Source organism: Leuciscus leuciscus (genome assembly GCF_965113295.1).
Source record: "Leuciscus leuciscus genome assembly, chromosome: 20".
Taxonomy (NCBI): Eukaryota; Metazoa; Chordata; class Actinopteri; order Cypriniformes; family Leuciscidae; genus Leuciscus; species Leuciscus leuciscus.
The window spans coordinates 35051199-35071491 of NC_138744.1; the positions used below are offsets into that span (position 1 = coordinate 35051199).

The window sequence follows — 20293 nt, forward strand, 5'->3', positions numbered from 1 at the left end:
CTACATTACTACATGTAACATTACATTACTACACGTACTTACTATAGTAACAACAGTAAATCATGCATAATTACAAGTAACTAATCCTAAATTAAACACTAACTCTATAGTAAGTACATGTTGTTAATTAATATTACTCAGTACTTATGTGAGTACAATGTAACTACACCTTAAAATGGTGTAACCTTTTTTTCATGTATGTGCATACATTTATGAATTATATGGACTCTTATATCATTTGGTTATTTGTTGTCCTTTTGGAGTCTCCAAGTGTCCTCTTTTGGAAAGACACCTACAATTACCTTGAAAAACACTTTAAGAAAATACAGTGTTGTGGGAATCACCCTTCAATCTGATGGCTTACTTTGCTGGATGTAGCAAATTATGACAAAATGAATGTGTTAAACAAGATATATATACTGTACATACTGTATATAATATGTATGTATGTATATATATGTATATAAATATACATTTTGGGGTGAATTGTGCCCTGTTTTGTGAGTTTCACCCTTATTTGTCAAGCAAGAACAGAAAAAGCTTGGCACCTTTAGACAATCATCAACTCATGTATTATCACTGTGAACGGTTTATAATCGTGGAAAGAAAAATGACTCTGACCTTTGCAATGTTTGCTCTCTGTACAGTCTTGAAACTTTTAAACCTGCAAACCAGCTGACGGGTTTCGTGCAAAAGCAGTCGACGTGCTCATAATTTACAATACCAGAACTTACAGTTGAACAATGTTACTGATAATGACTCAAAAAAGATTAGAGTGACAAGATAGATATTTAGACAACTTTACTGAACCAATGAAATCAATACACTATAGTCAAATGTCTGACATAAGATGGACAGTACATTATAGCCTATAGATAATATAACGGTGACATGAGGGACAAACATCTGCACAACTTGCTGTGGGATTAGCTGGTATTACGGACGATTTTCACTATTAAGTCAAAAGATTTTCTTCTCCAAAACAAACCCAAATTGACTGAATTACTGCAGTGACATCATTTGTTTCCTCCATAACAAAGAGCTTTTGTCTCTGAACACACTTCAGCACTTCCTCATTGGTGAATGTGAAATCCCCATGAAGCCTTTCACACAAACCCCAAGGAACATGAAACTTTTGTCTGGTATGCAAATATATAATTTGCGCCTGGAGATTTCCATCATAATGTTTAAGAGGTGCTTTTACAGAAACGAGGTCTGTAATTGTTTGCATTGAACAGCACATTAAAAGTAAAGCCAAACCCTTCAAAGTTATTGTTAAATGTTTTGCTTTGATGACTGAAAGCTGAAATGCATGACACAAGAGCTTTAAAGCAAATATTTAGTAAATATTCAGTCTCACCCAATGACATGAGATGCACGTTCATATGATGTAAAACATATGTAAACACATCACGACAAGGTATGTTTTGAATCCATTTCACATTCAAGTGATTACATGCTTAATTTTTTCCTGTTAATCGGATAATTTCAGGTCAACACCATTTTATTGTGATCCATTGAGTTGTTTACGTGAAGATTATTCAGTCTGATTGAGCCATCAACCCGACATGTAAACGTAGCTACTGAAAACCCTGTTTACCTCTTAAACAGGTTTTGAACAGACTTTCACGTTATTCAGTTTAGTGCAACAAATACTGCCAGAACAGTCACCATGTATTTCAGGTTTGCCTACAATTTTGACTCATGCATTATGCATTATGAATCATGCAGTAATTTAATAAGTTAAAACATGGACATGTGGAAAAATGAAACGGGATAACACTTGTGAATACGGCAATGCTACAAATAAGCTTAGTTTCAGTCAAAGTGCACAACCGGATTGAAAACACTCATTGCTTTTGAAATTCCCTTCAGTGTTGCCGGTGAAACTTGCTTTACACAAGACACTGTCTGTCCATCTACCTGACGCAACGAGCTGGAGAGAACCAACACAAGATGCTCTGTCACACTGCAAAATATGCTTTTCTATTTTTGTCTTGTTTCCGGTCCAAATATCAAAAAAATTATTAAATCAAGATGCATTTACTAAAGTAGTAAAATGCCATAAGAAATTATGTCTTGTTTTCTGGGGAAATAAATCAAAATTAAGTGAGTTTTTGCTTAAAACAAGCAAGATTATCTGTCCATGGGGTAAGAAAAAGAATCTTGTTTCTGTTTGAATTTACATGATTTTTCTTACTCCACGGACAGATAATCTTGCTTGTTTTAACTCACTTAATTTTGATTAATTCCCCCGGAAAACAAGACATAATATCTTATCTAATTTTACTTATCTAGAAAATGAAGAATTTTTTGATATTTGGACTGGAAACAAGACAAAAATACTAAGTAAGAAAAGCATTTTTTTGCAGTGCACCTCTAGATGAGCATCAAACATCTCTTACTGAGATGAGCACTGGAAAGAGCAAGACGCTCCACTGGTTAATTCCAAGACAAAGACAACCCCTTCCATCTGTCCAAAATAACCACACCAACTCTAGGTTCCTCTCCATCTCTGAAGTCCTCCTCGGGTTCGGTTACGTCTGTCCTCAGAATATAAGTCCTCTCGTCTCGTTCTCCCTCCAGAGGAATCCCCGCCAGCCAGTTCTGCCTGTAGTTGGACGTCACCACGTCAGAAACATGTACAGGCAGATAGGATGAGGATGAGTTACTCTTCTGAACTAGGTCAGTTAGTAAAGGCGCTTGTTCTCCAGTTAAACCTTCTGATTCCTGATCCGCAGCTGGAGAACTTAGATCAGCGTCAAACTGAAATAAACAGCCATGAAACTGCAGCGCACCGTTTTCAGCGGGCCTAACTGGTACCACCAGGGTCTCGCTGCTGCGCTCAGTGTCTGAAATGCTCAAAACGGGCTCCGGACCAATCGCACCCGAGCCGGTCTCATCTGCTCTGCCATCGGGTGATGGCTCGTTGAAGCTCTGGACGAGGCTGTAATGCACTGAAGACTCTGCGCTGTCAGGGACCGGGACGTCCTGTTGACGTCTGTAGGGCTCCTGGGATGCATAACCAGACTTCTCTGACTTCTGCTGGGGAAAAATGGGCTGTGGATTACAGTTCCCGACAAATCCAGACCACACTTCCACTTTAGATATGTCGTCCCGGGGATTTGAACAAAATGGACGACTGGTGTTCTTTGACAGCATCTGTTTTACAGAGAGAAGAGAAAAAGCATCATTATTTAGTCTGCTGACTGCGTGAAGCTTCAAAAGAAGCTATTTATTTCATTGAAATTGATATGTGCTATACAGAAATAAACTGTTTTGTGTCATTTTTTCTTTTTCTTCAGTTTTAACAGAGCTGGATGCAAATTACATGTTGTTTCTTGCATACTTAATTTAAAGTCATTAGGCCAATCAGATACAATCAGAACGTTCGGTCACTTCATTCACTTATAAAAGGATTTCCCAAAATCATGAGTTGATGAAGAGCTAATAAATTAAATCATAATTTAATTAAATAATAAAAAAAATTTATTTTAAAATGACTGATTTGTTTATTTGTTAATTTTTCATTTTTTTTTTTTTTTTTTTACTTGATTTTTAGTAAGGGTTCACTTTGATTTATTTTAAAAGGACTATTAAAATTTTACAATCAAAATAAAACATTTACTAAAAATCTATTAAATCATAAAAAAGTAAACCCTTACTAAAAAGTAGTTAAATCATACAAATATACAATTCAATTAAAAATGGTAAACATTTTTTTTCAATTAAATTAAACTCTTACTAAAAATCAATTAAATCCCAAAAATTTTTAATTAAAATAAATAGTTGTCAAATGAAAATAATCGAAACACTTAATAAAAAAGAATTATGAAATATTTGATTTGCATGTCATATGACCATTAATCAACATCAGAGAACCGTAAACATGCAAATGCGTTGTTAAATTATTGATGTATTCACTCCAAAGATATTTCAAGTAAATATTGTAGGTCAAAGGGATTCGGCTGAATCCCTGACTTATGTACGATCGGATTGATTCTAGACTCCGAGTATTTGAATAGTTTCATCAAACGAGCAGCGGCCCACAAGGAAGTTTAAAAGTCAAAGATGTTTTGTCAAGGAAGCCAAATATTGACTTAATTAATCAACATGAGGTTACACAAAAACCCAAGCTGATCTAGTTTACTGAACAAACATGAAGTAACGCATGATTTATATTTTCATATCACGAATGAATAAGACTTTTTTTTATAATATTTCAAATGCCAAAACAGGGTAAATAATCCATGAAGGCACTGAAGTGCTCTAAGGGAAATCTGTGATCTGGCTAACTCATTTTGTGCTGCCGAGAGCAATGCGCAGATAAGGCACATTCCTTCAGGAGGCTTAGGAGAAACGCAACGCTCTCGTCAAACAGGACTTTTCACTGCCAGTAAGATGGTGAGGAGTCGATTCCAAGAATGTTCACCTGGAAATTTCCAGTGCGAATATGACACAATCGCTTACCAGCGCTTTGGGTAAGGAATGCTTTCTGTTTATAGACATCTGGCAAAGCGTAATGGGTAGAACGATCAACAGGAGCAGAACCAGCAGACCGGGCCACATTAATATATGAAACCTGGTATTAGGCGCTGAAAGACACAGAGATTGCAGATGAATATAAATAGAAAAGAGTTTAGTCTGTAAATAGAGCACATATTAGGGTTTTGATTTATTTTCAGCAATTAATTGTGCATGTCTCATTTGACATCTTTTTTTTTTTTTGCATTATGCAATAAAACAGATAATTAAAAAATATAAATAAAATAATTAAATATAAAATTAATTAATACATAACAACAAACAAATAAAATAATTAAATTGCATGTTGAGTTTAAAGGGGATTTAAAGGGGTCCAATTATGCTGATTTATAGGCTCATATTTTTTTTTTTTATGTTTACATCATTTAATATTCAAAATACCTAATTATTTTTCTTATAATTTCCATTGTTGCAGCACCTGTTTTCACCTCCTGTCTGAACGCTCTTTTTTAGGTTCATTTTCTTTAAAACCCGCCTTTTCGAAAAGCGCAGTCTGCTCTGATTGGTCAGTCTGTTGTCATTGGTCTACCACTAAGAGCTTGAGTCAGAAACATAACGCCATAACCGGAAAGCATCAGCTCTGGAGGCTTCCTGAGGCACTGTAAACATTACTGTAACTATGCTAACTATGGCGTCAGTTTTGCCATATCAGTCTGATAATGACAGTCAAGAAGAACGAGCTGATCAACCCGAATCATCTTCGCAAGCACAACTTTTTTTTTTTTTTTCATACGCCTTGGGTGGGAGTTATTTAAATGAGGAATATTATGATGTGTTCGTTCCCAGAAGAAAACTCAAGACTCCAATGGAGGCGTTTCAGGGAGTTCAGAAACACTGACACTGATATAGAGAATAACTTTTTGCTTCGCAACTTTGCAGACCTTTTTCATGCTCAAAAAACAACATTACACACTAAAGAAAGCTGAACATGTTAAATAGCATTATTGGACCCCTTTAAAGTAATGAAAGGAAATAACAAAACACTGAAAACTGAAGGTAGTTTTCCACACATCAATCAAAGCACAACTGTTCAATTACCCGAGACATCCACACAAAAGGAGGCGCTTTCACTGTGACTGGACCAGCCGGGGTGTGTGAGTGTATAAACCACATCACCACAGTACTGCACGTCTGTTTCCACAAGCCATATAAACACTGAGCGAGACGTGTCCTCAAATACCTTCAAAAACAAGACACATTTAGGACGTGTAGTGAAACGGCAAGGGGCAATAAATGTAGACACACACACAAAGGCATGCACTCACACATGCACACTCTTGTACATCTATCTGTATGAGGACATTCAATGACACAATGCAATCTCTAGCCGCTTACCCTAACCTTACCCATCACAACTAAGTGCCTAACCCGAACCCTGACCCTAAACCTACCCTTGACCTCATTATAACCTTATCCCTAAAACCAAGTCCTGACCCTCAAACAGGCCTTTAAAGGCTCTCAGAAAGTGAGGACCGGCCAAAATTTCCTCACTTTACTCTCTTTGTCCTCACTCCAATGGTCTAAAACTCAAACTGGTCCTCACAAAGATAGTTGTACAAGTACACACACACACACACACACACACACACACACACACACACACACACACACACACACACACACACACACACACACACACATATATATATATGCATATACAATATGCATAAATACATTTTGCATAGGGAATAGATTTTAGCTGTAAGAGAGCAATAATAATATTAACTGGATGCATATGACTGAAGGAGAATGAAGAATAATAACCTTTCCATCCACTGACTTGGGATGTGTCAGATGAACTGTGTACTTGACGCCTACCCAGGACGTGACATTCTCAATGGAGCGATTCCAAGGGATCATCGGCGGGGAAACCGTCACATTCAGATGAGTTTTGTTTGACGCTACTGACAGCTGTGGTGGTGCTAATGTGGCTAAAATGAGTGAAACAGAACAGTGATGTTGTATAGATTTTGAGAAACCATCATGCAAATCAAGCAATTGTTCATTTTATTATGATTTTGATAAACAGTTTTACTGTCGGGTCAATCAGAGTCCTGCATTAAATCCAGCAGAGAACTACTGATCTAAACAGATGATCACAAATATAATTCAAATGAAAGTCTAGATTAGAATATCTTACTTTGCCGGAATGGAGAAAAAATCACGTCACCCATGCACTGTCCACCGACAGTGATTCTGACGTGATATTTAACGGACACAGAGGACAACACATCACTCATCACATCAGTCAGGTCACAAACAGGAGCGGAGATGTTCTGGCACCACGTCACTGGACGATATGGAGTCCCATAACTGCAACAGAACAGACATCAGTCAAAAGAACAACAACACTGTAAATGTAAAGAACATTAAAGGGCTGGTATAATGCCCTTTTCACAAGATGTAAAATAAATCTCTGATGTCCCCAGAGTGTGTGTGTGAAGTTTTAGCTCAAAATATCCCACAGATATTTTTATATAGCATGTTAAAGTTGTCACTTTTTGAGGGTGAGCAAAAACGTACTCGGTTACTAACGTAACCTCGGTTCTCTCTAGAGAGGAAACGAGTACTGCGTAAGTCTTACGCTAGGGGAAAATCTCTTTTCCGCGAGATACTGAAGCCAAAAATTATCCTTAATTTTGAAATAATGTAAAACGCGTTGCGGCAGCATGCAGACACAGGCGAGACGGCTTGTGCGCCTATTGGCTGCCCTGCGGCAACTGCAGCAGCCTATCGATAAGGCCTTTTCGTGACGTCAGCTCCAATGGGCGCGCTTCGCGCCCAATACGTCACGTCCCGCCAGAATGGGCGTGGTCTAGGGCTATAAATATAGCTTCGAGAGGCTAGCTCACTGGTTTTTCATCGCCGAAGCGAACCAGAGCGTGTGCAGGCACGGCAAGATACGCAGTACTCGTTTCCTCTCTAGAGAGAACCGAGGTTACGTTAGTAACCGAGTACGTTCTCTTAAGAGAGGTACTCTCGTACTGCGTAAGTCTTACGCTAGGGGAAACAGTGTAAAACGCCGTGCATGCTAAGATCCAGCACCAAAGTCCCAAGGGCAAGTGCCCGGTCTCATATAGTACATGATCATAAGGGACTCACAGAGAGCCCAGGAAAGAGTGGCTAGAATAGCATCATTCCTGTAATAATATAACATCCTATAAGGAGCAGTTATACTGATGATGTGTCGTACAGTCAGGGCGACCCCCGGCCTGGACTGACGAATATAGTGGGTCTTACACACTGCCCATAGAGCTGCGCGATCAAACAGCGAGCATTTGCTCAAGCAGTTTCAGTATTCTGGCCCGAACACATCAGGGCAGACAGTACCGATTTTAGACCGAAAGCAGCTTAGCCTGCAAGGCGGGAACCTCTAGGTTATAAAACCTTATAAATGTAGACGAGGAGGCCCAGCCTGCCGCCATACAGATATCTTGCAAGGCAATCCCACTAGACCAAGCCCACGACGAGGCCACGCCTCTCGTGGAGTGTGCTCTGACTCCAAATGGGCACTGTAAGCCCTTAGAGGTATAAGCCAGCGCTATAGCATCAACTATCCAACTGGATAGGCTCTGTTTCGACACGGCAAGTCCCTTAGAACGTCCGTAGAGTGAAAACAAAGAGCTGCTCTGTCTGTCTGAAAACAGACGTGCGAGACACATAAGCTCTTAATGCCCTGACTGGGCAAAGGAAGCTTGCGTCTCCTTCCTCGTCAGAGACCGGTAGGGCTGACAGGGAATGACCTGCGCCCTAAACGGTGTGTTGAGGGATTTTGGAACATAACCGTGCTTAGGTTTGAGTATAACTCTTGAGTCATTAGGCCCAAACTCCATACACGTCGCGCTTACTGAGAGCGCGTGTAAGTCCCCTGTGCGCTTCACTGAAGCGAGAGCCAGAAGAAACACTGTCTTGAAAGACAGGTGTTTAAGATCAATCGTCTGTAAAGGCTCGAATGGGTCACCTTTCATGGCTTCCAGCACTGTAGAAAGGTTCCATACAGGGACTGAGGGAGGTCTGGGAGGATTCAGTCTCTTAGCTCCTCTAAGGAAGACGATGACTAAATCGTTCCTTCCTACTGACTGACCCAGCGTTGTTTTTGAGAACGCTGCTATGGCCGCCACATACACTTTGAGCGTGGAAGGGGTCCTGCCCTTGTCCAACAGCTCTTGTAGGAAGGAGAGAACCTCCGTCACCCCACAGTCAAGGGGCGACACGCCACAAGCTGTGCACCAGCTGGAGAACACTGACCATTTCGAGGAATAGAGACGTCGCATAGACGGAGCTCTAGCCTGCGTGATCGTGTTTAACACTCCGCTTGGGAGGTCAGCGGGTACCCGTTGATGGCCCAAACATGAAGGGACCACAGCTCTGGGCGCGGATGCCAAAACGAGCCCTTGGCCTGAGAGAGGAGGTCCCTCCTCACTGGCACTGGCCATGGGGCAGTGCTTGCTAGCTGCATCAGAACTGGGAACCAGGGTTGGTTTTTCCAGAACGGCGCTACGAGTAGCACTGAGCATCCTTCTCTGATCCGTTCTATCACCTGAGGCAGGAGAGAGACGGGAGGAAAGGCATAGAGCGGGCGGCGGGGCCATACGTGAGCCAGCGCGTCCCTGCTCTTGGAGAAAAATTCCAGACAGTGAGCGTTTTCTTGAGACGCGAACAGGTCTACTTCCGCTCTGCCGAATTTCTTCCACAGCAGCTGGACTGTCTGTGGGTGTAGAGGCCACTCGCCTGTCGGAACATTGTTCCTGGACAGTCTGTCCGGTCCTACGTTTAGGAGCCCTGGCACATGCGCTGCTCTCGGCGAGAGCAGGTTGCGCTGAGCCCACACCAGGAGGCGTTCTGTCAGCCTGTGCAGGTTTCGGGACCTGAGGCCGCCCTGGCGATTTATGTAGGACACCACTGACATGTTGTCCGAGCGGACCAGGACGTGGTGTCCTCGTATTTGGGGACAAAAACGCGTCAGTGCGTTGTCTACTGCCAACATTTCGAGGCAGTTTATGTGTAGAAGCTTCTCCCGTTCTGACCATTGGCCGAAGAACGGTCTGCCCTTGAGCAGTGCTCCCCATCCCAAGGTGGAGGCGTCCGTAGACACTACCTTCACACTCGAGGAAGTCCCCAGGCTAACACCTGATTGGTACAAGTCGTTTGCTTTCCAAGGTTTCAGAGCTGCGATGCATTTCTGATTGACCTTGAGACGAAGCAGACCGGAAGCCCACGCTCGGCGCGGTACTCGCGCTTTCAGCCAGAACTGTAGCGGGCGCATGCGAAGCAAGCCCAGCTGAAGTACTGATGATGCTGAGGCCATGAGACCTAGCATCCTCTGAAATTTCTTGAGCGGGACAGATGCGCCGCAGCGGAAAGAGCTCGCTGCGCGCTGAATGTCTAGTACGCGCTCTGGTGACAGTCGCGCTATCATAGACAGCGAGTCCAGTTCTGTGCCCAGAAAAGATATTATCTGTCTGGGAGACAGAGAACTCTTCGCCCAATTGACCCAGATTCTCGAGGTGATCGAGCAAAATGGTCCTGTGCTCTATGAGCACCGAGTGAGATTGAGCTAGAATCAGCCAATCGTCCAAGTAGTTTAATACTCGCATGCCCTGTAGTCTGAGGGGTGCGAGCGGCTAGAGACAAGCCGAACGGTAGGACTGAGCACTGATATGCCTGGCCCTCGAAGGCGAATCTCAAACGTCGCCTGTGACGTGACGCTATTTGTATTTGAAAATATGCGTCTTTCAGATCTATTGACACAAACCAATCTCCTCGGCGAATCTGCGTGAGGATTTTTCTGGTCGTGAGCATTCTGAACTGTTGCTTCGCAAGCACTCTGTTCAGTTGCCTTAGATCTAGTATGGGTCTGAGACCCCCGTCTTTTTTCAGTACCAGGAAGTATCTGCTGTATAGCCCTCCTTCACTCTGAGCTTGAGATAAAGGCTCTATGGCCCCTTTGCTCAACAGTTTCAAAATTTCGGCTCGAAGTAGGTGGTGCTACTTCTGTTTTTACCGTAGCTTCGACGCGCGTCACATAGCGGCGAGGGCGTCGGCGAAACTGTAGCGAATAGCCTCTTTCTATAATGTCTAGCACCCACTTCAAAACCCCCGGGTAGCCTTGCCCATGCATCTGCACGAATGGCTAGGGGCTGAATGCGGAGCGCGCTCTGGTCGCTCAGCGACAGAGGGGCTTCGGTGTGCTGTAACATAAGCGTCGCGCTTCGAGGCAGGGGGCGCGCTGATAACAGCGGGCAGATTGCCCGCGCTCGACTCCTTTGCGGTGGTCAACCGAGAGGGGAGGGCTGGGCGAGTCCCGTAGGACCTGTCATGTCTATGTGTGAATGTGGGCGCGGGATAGCGGGCACATTTACAACACTGAGAGCATTGTCCGCCTGAGCAGAGCGAATGCACGTTGGTTTTGTTTTTACAGAAACCTTGAGATATGCGGAACGTAGTGTTTGTGGGCACTGGGCAGTGGGCACATTTACCACGTTTAATGCGCAATCGACCTGGGTCGATTTCATGTGCGCGAGCCCTGTGTGACGGGCTGTGTTTGTGTGTAGGAATGAGCACTGGGCAGTGGGCATTTCGTCTACATTCGTAACACCATCGGCCGTGGCCGGGACACCAGAAAATACACTCTTATGGGATAAATCTGGGTAGCCGTAAAAGCGGCGTTTGTGTGCAGGCAAGCGGGCTGCTTCGCCGGCTTGTTTACTGCAGAATACACTGGAACAGTCGCATTTACTGGAACTGAACGAGCGAGAAGTTGCCATAGAAACAGAGAGCGTCAACATGCTGGCGTTTGTTTGCAGGCGTGCGTGTATTACAGCAGGCTTGTTCACTGCAATATTGACATTTCCAGTCGTCTGAACTTCAGAGGCGGAAACCATAGAAACAGAGTTGGCTGCAAAATACACATCTGCAGTCGCCTTTTCAGGGAACTGCCAGAGCGAGAATTGACGGCAAAAATTTGTTTTGCCAGTAGACCCGGGATTCGATCGCGGGTCTCTCGCGCGAAAACCTGATGATCTACCACTGGACCACAGAGGAAGACACATAGATATTCAGTAGCGCGAGTATTATCAAAGAGCGTCAACATGCTGGCGTTTGTTTGCAGGCGTGCGTGCAAAACAACAGGCTCGCTCACTGCAATATTGACATTTCCAGTCACCTGAACTTAAGAGGGGAATGAGAAATGTGTCAGGAGTGGAGGTCGGCCCGGCCGCAGCGGGGCTAAAAACACCCTTTTCTCCTTTCGCCAGTGACGCACGGGAACCATAGAAACGGGGTTTGGGTGCAGGCGAGCGGGTTGTACAGCGCGCTCGTTGGCTGCAAAATGCACATCTGCAGTCGCCTTTCAGGGAACTGACAGAGCGAAGCATTTGCGGCATAATATATCTCGGAGTCTCGGAGAAGGATGCCAGGTGAGTCCTCAGAGTCACCATAGGCAGTAACTGGCTCGCAGTGAGGGCGGTCGCCGTCAGCGAGCGCGAGAGCTGCGTGATCCCGCCCGGCTCTTTTAGTGCAATGAGAGTGTGTGTCGCGGCGGCGAGCACACACACATACACAAAACACAGTAGCAGAGAAAGGATATAACGCCGGATAGCGCAGCAGGAAGGCGACTGAAGGCGGCGCGGCCAGCGGCTTCAGAGTGTCGACTCGTCCCGCTGAAAGGCTTCTTCAGACGCCGCGGCTTCTCTCCGGATGAGATGAAAAATCAGTGAGCTAGCCTCTCGAAGCTATATTTATAGCCCTAGACCACGCCCATTCTGGCGGGACGTGACGTATTGGGCGCGAAGCGCGCCCATTGGAGCTGACGTCACGAAAAGGCCTTATCGATAGGCTGCTGCAGTTGCCGCAGGGCAGCCAATAGGCGCACAAGCCGTCTCGCCTGTGTCTGCATGCTGCCGCAACGCGTTTTACATTATTTCAAAATTAAGGATAATTTTTGGCTTCAGTATCTCGCGGAAAAGAGATTTTCCCCTAGCGTAAGACTTACGCAGTACGAGAGTACCTCTCGTAAGAGAACGCACCGTTTTGTGTCTGTCCCTTTATATGCAAATGAGCTGCTGCTCCCAGCACAGGGGGCGGAGCTTCAAGAGCTCCTGTGTGTTAGCAGCTCTGATTACCTCACACAGACACACACTAAAATTACAGAAACTGTTCTGCCTTTTATGTTTAAACTGGAGTCAGACAGTGATGGAGAGACTCAAGAAGAAGTGAGAACATGTAGAATGCAACAGGACATCTCTGAATGATTAGTTGATGGATTTATGTTGCTGATGTGGAGTAAACTATCTCCAATTAGCATATTCTGTCATGATAATCTATAAATAGCTGTATAGGAACTGTTGTGAGATGCACACAGAGTGACTTTCTATTGCATGTGAAAAGACAGATGCTACAGTTTGAGCTGACTCAAATGTGCCCGACTACAACAACTCTTCCTCTTCTCAACCCGGACTGCGTGTTGTCGGGGGCGGGGTTTATGTAAATTTCAGAGTTGGTGATGTCACTATCCCGTGAGGAATGTTGTGTAGTCCATACCAGCCATTTGTTGTAGTCCTTAAAAACGATTTCTTTAAAAGCAAATATCTCCCTTTGCTTTGAACTTTGAGCGTTGTAACTTTGCAGATGTTGTTTATGCTCAAACACCAACATTACACACTAACTAAAGTTAGAAAAGTGAAATCATACTCAACCACCCCTTTAAATAAAGATTTGCTGCATGTAACAGACAACACAAGTAAGGGTTCCACTTTATTTCGATAGTCCACTTTAGACATTCTACTAACTATTAGTAACTTTGCAACAACATAACTCTCATTAGAGTATTAGTAGACTTTCAGGTTATGGTTAGTTGTTAGGGTTCGGTTAGTAGAATAAGTTGCCTTTTAGTTGCCAAGTTACTAATAGTCAGTAGAATATCTGTTGAGAAGCATCAACAAAGTGTAAGCATATATTAAGCACAGTCTACTAATACTCTAATGACAGTTAGTTGCAAAGTTACTTATAGTCAGCAGAATGTCTAAAGTGGACTATCGAAATAAAGTTTTACCATGAATCAGCACCTCTTTAACCCAGCTCTTGTTTATTTACAGTCCCGATAAATAGATTTTAATTGACCAGACCAACCAGACAAACTATTCTACAAATTACACACGGTGTGGGATCGTGACACATGCACACAGTATACAGGGTGTGACAACTTATATACTGTGTGTGCATGTGTCATATAATGATAGTAATAATGAGTATCTGATATTGCATGTTTAATATCTTTGGAACAACCCTTCATATAATAACTTACTTAGTCAATAGACGCTAATTCCAATGCTCATCCTCAATGCAATTATTTTAATTACGCATTTCCCATGTGTAAAATCTCTTTTTGTTGAAAGAGTATAGAAGCTCCTGTATGAAGCGATGGCCGGATGAGAAGAGGAATGAGAGGTTAAGAGGTTGGACTGATGTGTGCCGGCGAGCAGCTCTTGCATTACAGTCGTGAGATTATCTGGAGCTTCTGAAGCTTTCGTCTCTCATCCCCGTCAGCCTCACTGACCCTCCCAGCATGCACTGCTGCTCGCTCCGTTTCCATCAGATTTATTTTTCACCATCAGTTTCTCTGCCAAGCGTAACTGTGACTGGTGCAAAAGATTGGGTGCCAAGGACAGAGAGGGCCTGCAATGTTTCGCAGACGTAGCTCCGTTTCTAATTGCAGTTCACAAACTGGAGAAGAGATTCACAGCCGGGTGACCACAGCGTGTCCTTCACCAAAGCAAAGTCATGATCTCGACACTTTGTGCTGTTATTCACAGAAAACAGAAGGACTGATAGGAAGGTATTAAACCCATGGCCTTCATTTCAGTTATATACACACTGCCAGCCAATTTTTATTTATTTATTTTTTATCGCTGTTCGGATTTATAAGCAAATACTTAAGAGTCTATGATTGGATCATAATTGCAGTGATTATTATGTTTCTAGCATGTTATATGTTTGGCAACAGTTCTTCTAAACCTAATTAATGAAGTGTGTAGCTTCTCCTTTCTTAAACAACCATGTAGGAAGACACATCATGGCTATATTCCAGGATGACAATGTTAAGATTCATCAGGCTCAGATTGTGAAAGAATGATTGAGAGGAGAATGAAGAATCATTTTCACACATGAATCCAGAGCTTAAACTCATTGAAAGTGTTTGGGATGTGCTGGAGGAGACTTTACAGAGTGCTGGACTCTTGCATTGTCAATACAAGATCTTGAGCAAAAATGTATGCACCTCTTGATGGAAATAACATCACAACATGTATTTCCATCAAGAGCTGCAGCAATTTTGGTCAAAATCATTAATATTATAATACATTTATACATACCGATACAAACATGCCTAGGAAGGTATAAATGCTAGGATGTGCCTAAAGCCTAAATCTGAATTCAGAATGGCACAGAAAATGATAAATGCATTCTACGGAGCCCCTGAAGGGACATGGTTAGGCTTGCCGGTAGTCGGTTACATTACAGTACATCATATTTCACTTATCACATAGGAGAGATGACTGAAGGTTTAGGGTTTTTTTAGTGTCTAGTATTTGGTTTCGGGCACTTCCCTAATAAATGCTGTTGTCAAATCTGTACTGTAAAAAGATCTGTACTGGACACATTTGCAAGAAAAGACAAAGGAAAAGCAAAAGAAAAGGTCCAGCCAGGTTTCCCCCTGCATGGCTCTGTCACTCACTGGTTATACTGAACACTGTAGAGAACCGTTTGACCTGGAATGTCAACAGCTTCCCAATGGAGAACACTGAAGAAGTTCTTGGACTTGACATGAGCCTTCGTCAGATTACAGCACCAACAACCTACACACAAACAGGAGACGAGAACAATGAAAGTGAGATGGTTTTACAGGTCTTAACTCCCAACTCTGAACATCTTCCATTGAGGTGTGATGATAGAGTAAATCAGGTGATGATGTTCTAGACATAATGTCTTTCGTCTAAAAGTAAAGTGGACACTTTCTCCCTTGGGAAGGTTTTCCATTTATACCCTACAGCTGCTATGGTTACAAGTTACAACACACATCATAACAAACACCAGCACCCACACACACACACACACACACACACACACACACACTCCCATAATAATCATTCCACACACTAACAGGAGAGGAACATCCTTCTGAGCTACATCCACAAACCTGCTCCAGATCGAATCAATAAATCGCAGCATAATGCTATATAACCTTTAAACCTCAACTTTCCTTTTCTACTTTCAGCAACTGAAGGACAGAGTTTGATGAGTATCTGACAGCAAGATGATGATATAGAGTTGTGCTCAGTTCTCCATCGATCATAAGCCTTGATGAATAATCTCTTCACGTTTTGGTTTCCCTCGAGGAAAAACTGAACAGCTCTGAACATACCAGCAGGGCTTATGGCTTTTGCAGAAAGTGTTGTCCATGTAAAGACAAAGCCCGTGTAACTTCTAGAGACGGTGCAACACTCACAGAAATATGAACAAAAATAGGTTTTTAATGGGTAGATGAAACTTGCCAAGTGGCATTTGATTAGAAACCGAAATATAATACTAATGAAGCTCAAGTATACAGATTTGAAATTACGTTTGTACCTGCACAAATACTAAATAAACCAAAAAAAAAAAAAAAAAAAAGAAAGAAGAAAAACCAACAACAACAACAACAACAACAAGCATGAATGCTTAATGACCTTTAATTATAAGAAAAACTCTTATAAGAATATACTGATTTATGTATTTTTACATTAATCTTCTTTTGCACAGACAGGAAAAATCTGAATCTGTAAAAATACTATAAAATGCATTTACAAACATAATATTAATGTAATCAGAGCCGATCAGCCCAATACGCACACTACGCAAGTTGCGTAGGGCCCCGCAAATTACTCAAGGCCCCGCCTCCCCCTCGTGTCAAAGCGCGTCAATCAAAGTTTACAATATCGATGAGAAAATTAAGCGGAACTATCCTTCTGGTCATGAAAAGAGAGAGAGAAAAAACCACCATGAGAGTGAATTGCGGGAACAGCAATCAGGTAGACTTGTGTTCTCTTCTCTCCTCTCCAAATTTAATGTCAGCAAAGAACAGTAAAGTTAAGTTGATGTGCATCTATCTCTAGTCTTTCTGGGCAGTGCATATTTTGGTCTTTCTGCGTCTTGCTTACACTTCCAGGGCTGTGTTCTGTGACTTTGTGCCTGACACAAAAAATAGTGCGAGTGAAACTTTTACGTTTGATAAACGACTAAGGGCAACGGTGTTTGTTTATAAACTGCAGCTCGGAAAAGATAACCGTGTCGCGTGTTAACATGCGTTCATATGCGCATGCACGAAATGAAACGCGCACTTTCCAGCAAAACATCTGTGGGGACCAGTAGGCTACAATATGGGCGTGATGGCACTCCTCATTATAGGCACACATACTTTTCAAACAAGACAAGGATTATCTAGACTCCAAGTCAGTTTAGTTACAACTCTGCAATAAAGCAAGATGGAAAGCAATATATTGACATTGACTATTGATTTATAGGCTATATTGCATTTAAAATGTTGATTGGCTGGACATACTGGTCAATATGGATGCACATCCCTCAGTAAATAATAACCATCAAGTATAAAGTATTGCTTTTATCATTTAAAACACAGTGACGTGCTATGACAAGCCATTTTAGCTTTTATTCATTCACAGGATGCATTTTTGATATCAATAATTACATTTAAAATGTGAATTCTTGATATTAAGAATGTACTTTTTCTAGTAACAATGTCTATTTTTGATATCAGGAATTACATTTTCATTAGTAGGCCTACTAGTTACTGGGGTGTCAGGTGTGACTGTTGTGTGGCAATGGCAAATGTTTTACATGGGTCAGGTAGGAGGGCCCCTTTACAGAATTTCGCTTAGGGCCCCAGAGAGGTCAGGATCGGCTCTGAATGTAATCTTAAATTATGGCTAATTACCTGTAATTTTAATGGTAAAACTTTAAATTACAGCAAATATCTGCATTTCGCTGTTTGATAAAAAAAAAGGCAAAAATATGGAAGCTTGTATCCGCCACGGAATAAAACAATTTTAAAGAAAATTTTGACTTTTTATCTCACAATTCATATATTTTCCTCTCGCAATTGAGAGTTTATATCTCACAATTTTCACTTTATAATGTCACCTTTTTAATGTTTTTATTCTGTGTATGGCGGAAACAAGCTTCCATAGAAAATTCTGTAAAAAAATAAATAAAACATAGACGGTGTAAAGTGAAGAATTTAGATATGCATCTCACATGCAGAATATTCCTCAAATTAAGCCACCAAAATATAAAATAATCAAAATCAAAACTTGCACTAATTGTCACAAATGTGCAAGGAAAAACAGCTAAACAATTATTAAATAATTAAATAAAATAACATAAAAAATGTACATATATATTTAATTAATAAATAAAATGGAAAATACAGTTTTGTGGCCAGTAAAAAATATTTATAAATATTTAATTATATATATTTATTTTTATATATATAGGAATATTCAGCCCATACATTTTCTCAATTTAAACAGCAAAGAAATAAAAAAAGAAAATAAAAAAGTTATTTTTAGACTTTTTTTTTTTTTTTTTTACTCACCAGCACAACAGAGCAAAAAAATGGCAGCTCTCAGAGGCCACATATCCAGACGTGTGAGAATATCTCCAATTGAGAAACATCAAATAAAGATCCAATGGTCAGAGACAAAGTTCTCTCATTATTTCCTTCAGACGCTTCCAATAATTGTCATTTCCACAAAGAAGAAAAATCACATCGAGTCTTATGGTTGGACATTATTCGATCACTGCCAATGACAGAGTCGCTTGCTTTACACGCTCCGTTCCATCTCTAACCGGTCTGAAGATAGATCTACCCATCCTCAGGTGTGCCTGTGAACTTTGGAGCGTCTTATCAGCACGTTCCTGTTTTCTGCTGTTGGCCTCCACCCATTAAGGGGCGTCTATAGTCACATCTAGAATTTCAGGTTTTAACAGCTGAAAAACTGAAACTGGAAATGAAGCACTTCTCAGAAAGGTGTGGGAGGTTCAGTTGGCACGGGATGCTCTATATTACCTGTAATGACACAAAACACAATCATTTTACAGCATGACATCATGTGTTACAGAATGCGTGACTGACAAACAAAAGTAAACAAAAGTGTAACCTTAACCACAGAAAGCTGCACATGCTGTAATAAGGCTCCGATCATCTTGACTTTTGTGCTTTTAAGTACTTAAGTCTAGGATTAGATGTATTTGCATGCCAATCAGTCGGCAGGATATATACAGTATATATATATACACACACACACAGGTGCTGGTCATAAAATTAGAATATCATCAAAAAGTTGATTTATTTCAAGAATTACTAATATATTATATAGACTCATTACCTGCAAAGTGAGATATTTCAAGCCTTTATTTGTTATAATTTTGATGATTATGGCATACAGCTTATGAAACCCACGAAATCCAAATCCCAGAAAATTTGAATATTACATGAAATCACACAGTAATTACACAGTGATACCATGGTCATTGAACCAGGTTTTGGTTCTTTTGGCAGTGTGGGCAGGTGCAAATCCTGCTGGAAAATGAAGGAAGCATGAAGTGCTCTTAAATGTCCTGGTAGACGGCTGTGTTGAGTGGACAGCACAGTGGACCAACACCAGCCAATGACATGGCTCCCCAAACCAACACAGACTGTGGAAACTTCACACTGGACTTCAAGCATCTTGGATTGTGTGCCTCTCCATTCTTCCTCCAGACTCTGGGACCTTGGTTTCCAAATGAGATGCAAAATTTGCTCTCATCAGAAAAGAGGACTTTGGTCCACTGTGCTTTATTAAATCCAGAGTCAACGCAGCTGTCTACCAGGACATTTTCAGAGCACTTCATGCTTCCTTCATTTTCCAGCAGGATTTGCACCTGCCCACACTGCCAAAAGAACCAAAACCTGGTTCAATGACCATGGTATGACTGTGTGATTTCATGTAATACATATAAAATACAACGAGTGTGGACTAACAAATTTCCTAATGCAAAGGAAACTGAGCTTGAAGAGCCAGAAACGTTGCTCTCACTTATGTTTCAGGCTTTACACCATCTCTGCTCTTTGAAAGACGTGTCATCCAGCATGTCTGGCAAAACAACAACGTCCATCCTACTCTTATTTGCTGTTTGAGTCGAGTTCTGTCACAGAGACAGATGTGATTCCTCACAACTCCTATTTCACAGAGATCTGTCAGGCAGAAGGACATTTACGGCAAACTATTCCATAAAATCACAAGCACCTTTAATCTCAAACAGATAGTGAGGATAACGGCTAAAATCCAGACAGTGAGTGTATAATAATCCGACACTCTCAGTGATGAGACAGGTACAGGTGAAACATACAGAACAGGTAATATGATGCACTGCAGGAACAAACCCAGTTCCACTTTTCAGGATACTGTCTCTTAAAGATAATTTTGTAAAATTCATTGGAATGGTTTTCATGCTTGTTTAGTGAACCATAATTGCACATGCACCTGTGGAACAGTCCTTTAGACACTAACAGGTTACAGGCGTTAGACGATTAAAGGGATAGTTCACTTTGAAATTAATTTTTGGTATGTTTTAGCTTACCTCAAGGGCATCCAAGATGTAGGTGTCTTTTTTTCCGCAGTAGTTTCAATTTTTATATTTTTAGGTCAAACCG

At 41.7% G+C, this 20293-nt stretch overlaps 1 protein-coding gene across 2 annotated transcripts; it reads right to left on the bottom strand.

Annotated features, from left to right (window-relative positions):
* Positions 1-786: 786 nt before the first annotated feature.
* Positions 787-18639, bottom strand: ifnlr1 (interferon lambda receptor 1). Of its 2 annotated transcripts, XM_082149223.1 has the most exons (7): positions 18194-18634; positions 15278-15398; positions 6686-6858; positions 6310-6476; positions 5584-5725; positions 4471-4595; positions 787-3162 (listed from the first exon to the last, which is right to left on the bottom strand). In XM_082149223.1, the coding sequence occupies exons 1-7, from the start codon at positions 18234-18236 to the stop codon at positions 2443-2445; spliced, it is 1491 nt and encodes a 496-aa protein (XP_082005349.1). In that variant the 5' UTR covers positions 18237-18634; the 3' UTR covers positions 787-2442. The 2 variants fall into 2 exon arrangements, with proteins under 2 accessions (XP_082005349.1, XP_082005350.1); XM_082149224.1 differs by lacking the exon at positions 15278-15398 and having other exon boundaries at positions 18194-18639.
* Between the last annotated feature and the right edge of the window lie 1654 nt (positions 18640-20293).